The sequence below is a fragment of the Netta rufina genome (assembly GCF_964035555.1).
Source record: "Netta rufina genome assembly, chromosome: 8".
NCBI lineage: Eukaryota > Metazoa > Chordata > Aves > Anseriformes > Anatidae > Netta > Netta rufina.
The window spans coordinates 3,758,828-3,768,652 of NC_140131.1; the positions used below are offsets into that span (position 1 = coordinate 3,758,828).

The 9,825-nt window shown below is 42.4% G+C and overlaps 1 protein-coding gene across 1 annotated transcript in view; it reads right to left on the reverse strand.

The window, feature by feature from the left end:
• Positions 1-9,565, reverse strand: part of HOOK1 (hook microtubule tethering protein 1) — a 29,998-nt gene extending 20,433 nt beyond the window's left edge. Inside the window, exons 1-4 of the mRNA XM_084291359.1 lie at positions 9,493-9,565; positions 2,883-2,968; positions 1,007-1,079; positions 629-679 (exon numbers count right to left, since the gene is read on the reverse strand). Of these exons, the coding sequence (XP_084147485.1) occupies positions 629-679; positions 1,007-1,079; positions 2,883-2,968; positions 9,493-9,543 (261 nt within the window). The 5' untranslated portion in view covers positions 9,544-9,565. The remainder of the gene's footprint in view (positions 1-628; positions 680-1,006; positions 1,080-2,882; positions 2,969-9,492) is intronic.
• Between the last annotated feature and the right edge of the window lie 260 nt (positions 9,566-9,825).

Sequence of the window (9,825 nt, forward strand, 5' to 3'; positions counted from 1 at the left end):
GTCAATCTCCATACTACATTAAACAAATGTTTTCTGTTAGTGGGTTGTTGTTGGGCTTTTTTTTTTTTTTTTCTCATTTGTTTAAGTCAGAACACAGCACCCTTTTATGGCTACAACACCATCCTGCATAAGTGAGAACAAACTGCAATCCTTCCTGTACCCAGGGGATTCATTATTTATCTACCAGCTTCCAGGTGAGTATCAGAATGAAGACCAGGATTGCTAAATGCTCTGTTGTGTAGAAAAGGATTTGAACTTCACCAGACAAGAGCAAATATGAATATACGCCCAAAGGTCTGTAGGATGCTGTAGTTCAGCACTTCTGACACGTGCCTGGGCAGCGACAGAGACGTGGTTTCCAGATTATACTCCTACTATCTAAAGTAAACTGTTCAAGCATGTGTATATATGATATGCAAAATCATATCACTTGTATTAGCACCAGACTAATTTTATGTTCATTCAGACCTCCCATTTAACTGGATAATTATCACATACTTTCTATCCAAAAAGCCCTTAAAATAGATTAATTAGCCAAGGGGAATAAAAAAAACACCCCAAAAATCCAGGTCAAAGAGGAAAACATCTATTCTTTAGAACAATTATAAAATTGCTGCTTTTTCCTTACCTCATGATAGTAGTCCATAATTCCTTGCAGTATCTTCTTCAGATTACTAGACTAATAGATGAAAGATAAGGTTATGGGTTTTTATTAAGACTATTGATTTCACTGTAATTAAATAATTTACAATCAAATGCTTACACAGCAGCTTTATGAGTGGACCACATAATGACAGGGGAAGAGAAACACCACAACAGAAAATCCCCATGCAACAATATTGGAATGCAATCAAACTATTGATAGACAGTTCAAGTACATTTAAAATAACCTCAAAAAGTCTGTGTTTAATTCTCATCAGTAGTTTTTGGACTGCTAGATACACTCAGGAAAGACACCACATCCAACCCCACAAAATTTTTATTAACTTCAGCACTGAATACCTACCTTTATTCTCCAGTTGTCACCAACATCTTCTTTAATGCGATTTAGCCAAGATGCATCAAACCAAGCAACATCTCTGAAATGAAATTCAATGATGAAACATTAATAAGCACGCATTTAATTAAATAGGGTACTAGACACTTAGCATTAAATCATCAGAAAGTTTAACTAGGGTGTCTAATGAGGCGTGAACTCTTGGAAATTGCAAATTATACTTATGTCACAGGGAATTTCCATCCTACTGGCTGAATTATGATACTATCTTCCAGGGCAGGAAGAATTTCTGTAGATGTTCAAGCTAGCTAAACTTGGTAACACAAGTATGTACAGGCCTTTGTCATGCTCAGTTATTATCTTAAGAAGTGATCGCAGTGCCGTACAGAAACATTATCATTTGAAAAGTGCTGTCATTAAGTTTGCTACCTACTCTTATATATTTAGATTTTTCTACCTTCACTACAGTTAGTCAAAGGCACTTTGCAAGAAAAAAAATCGTTTTATCTACTTGTATTTCATATTTTTTGTATCTCTTTGGCTCCCTTGGGTAGAAATACATTCACTTCACCATCATAGGCAAGCTGCTGGTGGGGGGACTTTATACACACTGAATTGCCAAGAAGCACAACCACAGCATACCTAACTGTATCTCAACTTTGACATCACACTGTTTATCCCCGGCCTCAGAGCACCTAATAAGAGGCAGTTATTATCCCTACATGCATATCAACCACTTGCTTGTAAAGAAATTTGCCCGAGGCCTGTGTCAGCCTAGTACCACAAATATATGCTAAGCCAGAGTTCTAGCCTCTAGACTACACCGCTGCTACAGACCTTCGCTTGTAGCACTGCTGCTGTTTCCTATGCTAGCGTCCTGACGTGGCAGTTTGACTGACACACTACTTTAGAAATAGTGGCATCCAGCTAGTTAACTGACACAGTACAGAGATGCTGGGAAACAACCCTCAGCAAATCTTCACTAGGCAATCCTCAAACAATTCTTGCAGGCTCCAGGAAAAGAGTGAGCTGTCTTTATGCAGCACACTTTAAAAAAAAAAATAAAAGTGTCAACTTGAAAAAAAAAGTTTAACTTGTTAAAGTTTAAAAAATAATTTTTAGAAGTAATATCTTAGTCAAAAACATATTTTGAGCAAGGAAGTGGTAGTTCAGGCTTCTCTTTTGTTATGGTTATCACCACCAACAAATGTTGCAGCAATGACTTGTTTCAATCAAAGAATGGTGGTGTAATCCTCTCTGAGGAAACTACAAATTTCAGAATGAATGCGTCACCCAGTCCAGTACCATTTGTCATCACGCCAATAAAAATGGAATTTATTTGCTTTTGTTTGGTCCACTGCAACGGCTTTTAATAGTAATGGACCAGTGCTGCTGAGGTTTCCTGGTTCTTTTTTCCACACAAATAAGTTAGCACTTAAATCTTGTGTTCTAAGTCTGCAACAATTGAGCAATCCCAAGAGGAAGACAGCACAGAGATATGACTTTTGAACTTTTAGTTCCTCATTCCACAGAGGCACAGATTTCCATGGATACCTGTATCTTAGGTATACAGTTGATTTAAAAAAAAAAATGAAAGAGATTGTAGGTTTTGCCTAATTACTCTTACGTATGAATTTAAAACCACAGTTAATATCTCCTCAACTTCTTCTCCACTCTATCACATTATTATGTAACTAGTATATCATCTCCCAAATAACAACATAAAGTCATACTTTATTTTCTGCTATCAACCATCTACTCTAAATTTGTAACTATAACATAAATGTTTGTGTAGGAAACGTTTAATTTAACATGACCATGCATGTTAAATAGAAAAGCCTCAAGAAACTAAATACCTCTTCTTGGAACTTAAGTATCAACTTACATTTGATGAAGTACCTGTGCCATGGCAACCCCATTAGTCAAGTCTTGAACATCTCTGCAAGGTGCTGCAGTATTGAACGTCTGCAACTAAGGAGGGAAAAACATTGTGTTTCTTAGTCAGATAGAAGGACAGCAAACTAGTTATCATTTTCCTCTTTAAGACACAAGCATTTAAAAGTACATCTTTCTACTTCAGGCAGCCTGAAATCCTTTTTGAACTACATAGCTTTTAAACCAACCCAATTGTCTCGGTATCTGTGACTGCTGATTATAACTAGTCGCTTAAAAAGTTAACATTACTATGCTTTGCTTTTCAACACTAGTCTTTTTATTAGAAAGCAGATTATGGAACAATAATCAGGAAAGTAAATTTGTATTTATCCATTCCTCAGATTATGTTGCAGCACTGAACTCTAATGCTACCTAAACAAAAAGTGGCATTGAAAGAGGGAATGAAGACTGATGAGAAAAATACATATACATAGTATTATCTCCAGTCCTTTACTACGTGTATGTAGTAACAGAAGTCACAACACCAATAGAATGCCCAGAGATTATCTGGGGATTAAGAATGAAAGCAGAAAATTATGCAAAACCACTGTAAAGTTAATGCAGTTATCCAAGGGCTACTGTACACTTCAAAGATATGAAGACAGCTGAGAAACACTGAAGCATTTGAAATGGTGCAAGCTGGCAACACAGGAATTCCAACATTGCTGTAACGATGTTCCTATTAAAATAGGCAACTTAAAATATTGCTGTATATCCAAGAAATTTCTATTGTAACATCTACTATACATTTTTCCCAGGTATTCATATATATTTTTTCTGGTATTTTACAAGCATCACACTACCTAATGTTTAAGCACACTGCTGGATGCAATTTTACCCCACCTACATATTTCTGCCTAAAGATTAAGGCAACAAAGCCCCAGTTTTCACTTTTCAGCTCTATTATAAAACCAGATTACAGATCAAATTAGTTATTGGAAGTTTATCTATCTATTCTATACAAATTATTATAAGTAATCTTTGCATTCTGCCCAGTGATTCTAGGTACAAGTATAATTAAAGTCCCTTTGTGCTAGGACTACACAAACAAGGTTCAGTTCCCATCCTAAAGATTCAGATTTATCAGCTTGAGTTTCTTGCAGCTACCTTCTCCAAAAGTAACAGCAGGGAAGAGTATCTTCTTCATTTCTACATCGTTACAGAGCACTGCTAGGACCATTCACCCACCAGACAGCTCTATACACAGTAACCAAGAATCCCATCGTCCAGTGATACACAGGCTGTTACACAGCCACAGGCTGCTCTTACCAGGCTACCAAGTTCTGCATGCAATTCTAACAGTTTCAAGCTATACAGCCTTAAGGCACTAAGGTACCCAGGTTCTCAGGTCACTCCACTGACTGTTAGAAGCAACCACAAACTGCCAAATACTTCATCAGGCTCCAGGAGTTTGTGTCTTGGAGAACCCCTGGAGAACAGACAGGGTATTTGCCTTTAACAGCCCTCAGTGTTGTTTTCCTCCATGAGCTTGGTTGAAGCACTTCTCGTAGCCCCGTATCAGCACTCACAGACTCTGCAGGACACCCCTTCTCGTTAGAGCTGCTCATCTGCTGGCTTCACTTCGCACCCCCTGCTTCTCACGCGGAAAGAAACAGCAAACAAAGTCTTCCCCGGCTGCATTCTCCAGAAACTCAAGTCTGTACTGAGCTTTGCCACAGCCACCTCATCCTCCTGTGTCATTCAGGGACTCAACAGTCCTTGGTTACTCAGGAAAAGAATTCCTGATAAGCTTTATTTTAAGTTCAGCTTTATTTAGCACAATGGATAAAAAGGAGAAAGTTTGCTGTTAATACTGTTAAAAGGTTTCTGTTGGATACAATGGAAGGACGAACAAACCTTCATAATCTCTGCCCACTGTGAAAACTGACTTCTGGTACTTATTATGCTCACAATGTCCTAAGCCACCCCTCCATCCCATGAGACCTTCCCCAAGCATCCTGTGACACTTCAGCTTTTTCAAAAGCCACCAGTGAATGACTTAGTCAAGTGCATTTGGGAAATGGCACTACTTGGACAAGAGTGGCAGAGAAATATTGTTTCCAGTTGTGAGAATCTGAAGCAGTCATTTGCTGTGTTTTTAAGAGTGACCAGAGACTCTGAATATTGGTTTGCTTGCTTCAGAAACTGCCTAACTGAGCCCAGAAGAGAAATATATGCAGACAGGTTTTTTTACACTTGTTTTTCAATTTAAAGAGTCTTTTTAAAATCCCCTATTATGGCAAGCGACAAATCGGTAATCCCTTGTAGGTTACATAAAGGATTAAGTAGGAGCACACAAAGTGAAGCAGCGGTGACTGACAGCACTGGTTTCTAATACTACAGCAGCCTTAATGCCAACTCGGGAGCAGGCACAGCAGCTCACAGAAGTCAAGACCAAGCATGCCAGAAGTCAGCGCTTTATGGCACGACACTGCAGCGCTGCCACTTGGATATACACCCTCGTAAACCTGAAGAAATTGCTAAGTAGGGTAACAGGTTTTCTCATTTCACTTCTCTGATCAAGGTCATCCAAGCTGGTCGAAGCAAACAAAGCCTTAGGAAACCTTGTGACGCACAACGCCGCGCACACCGGTACCTCCAGGAATACAAAGAGATAATTGAAATTAAGCAAAAAGCAGGACCAGGAGTCTTAGTTTCTCCCCGTATTTGAAAGTTATATAAGCGCCCAGAAAAATATGAGAGTAGAGATATTAATCATGGATTCTCCAAATCCCATGCCAGACGAGCCACTTACTCAGAGCAGTTTCTTAATATATTTATAAACCAAAAAAAGTTGGGGTGTGGGGAGGAGGTTGACAGAGGCAACTATAGACTTCCGGATTGCAGCAGAGCTATTTTGTTCACATTTGATTAGTTTTTCTAAAAATACAGCCTTAAGGACATGCTTAAGTCCATTTCACGAATCTAGCATAATCACTCCCTGTGCTTGCTACTACAACAGAGGCAGATATTTTTCCTCACAGACATACAGCTACTAGATTCAAACTATGCATTTGAAAACTTAATTTTCTATCATTCAACACTCACTGCCTTTTTTCTGCATCTGCTGAAGGTTCTACCGTTGAACAGCTGTGCATCAAGCTGTGTATGTATTCACAGTGTCCAGCAGAAATCAAGAAACCTACCCAACACAGGTATGCCCTAAGTCTCACCCAGGAGACCCAGGGCATTTCACACCCACACTACAAATATTTTAAAGTAACAGTAATCACTCCCACTCCTAACCCCAGAACTGTAATGGACCAACTCCGCCACAGAAACGTTAACGTTACAAATGCTGCTGGTGCCATCTGGCACTGGAGTAAGACCACAACTACAGTGGGAAAATCCTCCGTCTCAGAACATTACCACCCATGGAACACACTACTTGCTGCTGGCAGCCGGCTCTCATGTAGCATTCAATCACACTAGGACCGATGAGCACCTTGACACATTCTACAAAAAGGGAAAAATAAAAGCCACCCACTCTTTTGCAGGTTCACTTTTATAAAAATGTCTCCAACAAACACACCAAACCTGTAACCCTGTTCCTGGATCTGGAAAGGATGAACTAGTCCCACCAGACTTTCAAACTCCTTCCTTTCTGAGACACTTCACAAATTGTTCTCTCATGCAGCTTCTAATTTATGTATGTGAAGCTTGGGGTTATGCTTGCTCAAATGAGATTTCTAAAACACACTTCCAGAAGATCATAACCAAACAGAAATAAAATTTTCCTGTAAACAAACCAGTTAAGTCGGTTTCCATACCAGTGATCCAAAAGAAGCGCTGCAGTTTTGCCAGTCGCTTCCATACAAGCAAGATCAAGCCTTTGCCATGACATGATTTTTATTAACCTTTGGATACAAAGAGACTCATGTCACATTTCTCACATTTGCCACCTGTACCTCTTATGTCCTGCACTTCACACACCCTGCCTCTGATTTTAGCAGAGAAGCGTTCCTGCAAACTGAGCTATGGGGGAAAGAGGCCATACAGTAACTTGTACTTGCAGTGCCCAGGTATGTGTCTTCCCATTCAGCACCATCCCCCCTTCATTAAATGAATAGTGATTATGGATGTGTGATACATACCCGAACACCCACACGGTGTAACACTGCAGCATATATAAGGCGAGCACACGCCTCACCAACGCTTTAAGGCATTGTAATTGGCTGGCCATAGCCCTACAGAGGACGTTTGCAGAACCAACCCATGTGTAAGGACCCTCCTCTAGTTTGGGGGCAGACACAGAAGACTTGGAGAGGTGCTGTGCCAGAAGACATTCAAGGAACTCTTACTCTGCCCCATAGTACTGCATCACCAGCCCCACCAATGCAACTCTTCCGTGCCTCTCCTACCCAGGGATGGAAAACATTCAGGTTTACTTCACATCTAACAACCAGTTTGTCTTTCTGACTTAGAAAATTGTTTCTGCAACAACTTCAGGCTTGCGAGTTCAATCTCAACACATATTCCTTGAGTCAGTTTTTCTTAGAAACTCGTACACGTTCCCTATATAAACTAACTCCACTCCATTTTTCTGTAATGTCCACAAAAATTAAATACAATCACATTTTTGTTACAGAACCAATAGATAACATTTTTATTCATACTTTCTCTTTCACCTCTGGGCAACACATGTTTTCTAGTACAAAACTGCTAATGTTAAAGAAAAATCAGGATATGGTAGCAGAACACAGAAAGTCACAAGCAAGGGGAACAGATCTTGGTTGTATTAAAGAAACAAAATGAAAAACCATTACTGCTACAGAGATCTACAGAACCCTCTTCTCTTCAGAGCGTTTCATTGCTCTCTCCCTAAATACCCAACTTCAGAAGATCTTTTTTTCCCAAGATTCAATCTACTATGAAGATCAATTTGAAAAGACTTCTGAAATATATCTTTATTAATGCTTGGTTTCTACTAAGTTGTAAAGTAGGTCAGAGAAAGAAGGTGTTAGATCTAAAGCTACACACCTAGCAAAGCATCTGCCAGGTGTTGTGTACAGAACGAGAACACACGGGAGTTGGATGTTGATTTACACTAACAACTCTGTACAATGCCCTTTCCATGTAAGGCTTGACAAAGTTATTTTAGAATTCTCTTTAGGATCCGTTATGTGGTTAGAGATATGTACAGTGACTATACTAAAAGGACAATTAAACGTAATACATTTTAAAGGAGGAATTCTAAAAATAAATCAGCTGAGCCCTGCTGAAATGATTTTGAGATAGAGTTCAGGACTGTATTTGCTCAAGTTCTTTCACTGGTTTATTTTGCAATATAATTATGATAGAGTTATTTTTAACTGATTACCACGAGGAAAAGAAGGGTAAACAGCCCAAAATGAGAAAGAATAAATAAATCTCTCTTATCTTTTAATCTAACTGAAGAGAAGTAAGCATAAGGTCGCTGAAATTCTAAAAACCAACAAATTGTTAGGGGCATTCAAGGGCACCAAAAAGAAAATGGGAGGAAGAAAAGAAGGCAGAAATTGTTTTTCAGTGTTTTGTGACAGACTGAAACGCATTAAAACTGCTGTATTGTCATGCAGAGAGGAAAAGGAACAGCAACTCTGATACATGCTGCTATCACATTCGCCAATTTCATTCCTGGATCTCCACAATGCTTCTCAAATGTTCTCTTCTCTCCTCTGTTTACATTCTGCACAGGAGGAATACCTGTTATTTCTAGAGAGGCTGATAGTGCCAAGTATTTCTGGCCTTTGCCACACGAGTTCTGTGTAACACAGCTCACTCTCTCCTAAAACATTGGCATCTGCAAGACTAAAATTATGGATGAGCACAGAAGAAACTCGGAAAGGACAAGGGACAAAGCAAGCGAGCCCGACAGCTGAGCCCAAGCAGAACGTGCTTCTCGCACATGCAGCGACACCCACGTCAGCACGCTGCACCTGGCTGCAAGCAACGCTCTGCCCAACCGAAACCTGCAACCGAGTCCTGAGGTTTCCGCTCCTGTCAGCCGAATTAATTACGTGTATTTATTATTATTGTTAATTACAGAGTGGTTTCCCCATGGAAGCCACGGCCACGGAACCACAGCTTGGGCCTACAGGCTACCACAGGCCCTTCTGCAGGCTGCCAGTCCTGCAGGGGCCTTTTAGCGGCTGGAGAAGGAAATTCATCGTGCGGGCCCTGTCATTACAGCCCTGCCTTCACAGCCTCGCCCCCAACTCACCATTTCCTTACTGAGGGGGACCCTCAAACCCTGCTCGGCCCCACAGGACCCCACAGGACCCCTCAGGACCTCCTCAGCCCCTTATGGGGCCCCTCAGCCCCTTATGGAGCCCCTCATCCCCTTATGGAGCCCCCCGACCCCTTGTGGAGCCCCCCACAGCGCCTCACAGCCCCCTCAGGACCCCTCACACCGCCCCCCCCCCCCCCCCCCCCCCCGTCACCATGGCAACGGTGCCCTCGCGCCGCTCCCAACGGCCGCCCCCTCACGAGCCTCCCCCACCCCTCCGGGCGACGCCGAGGCCGCACCACCGGCCAGCCCTCGACGCCCCGGCGGCGGGAGGGCCCGAGGCGGCGCTCACCCAGAGGATGAGGCTGTCGCAGAGCCGCAGGTCCGCGGGTTTCGCCTCCATGGCGGCGGCCGGGCCTCCCCGCCGAGCGCCGCGCCGCTGACGTGACGGGCCCCGGGCGGAGGGAGGGAGGGGCGGCCCTGTCAGCGCCCACACCCGCCCCTGCCTTCAAACGCCCGGAGTGGCAGCGGGATGGACCAATCACAAGGAGGAGGTGGCGCTCTCCGAGCCAATCGCCGGGAGGGATTCGCAAGGGGGCGGGAACACCGCCGCTCCCTCAGCGCTGCCCGCCGGTGTTAGTGGTGCCCGGGCTGCGCCCCGCGGCCGCCGGTGCTGCCACAAGAT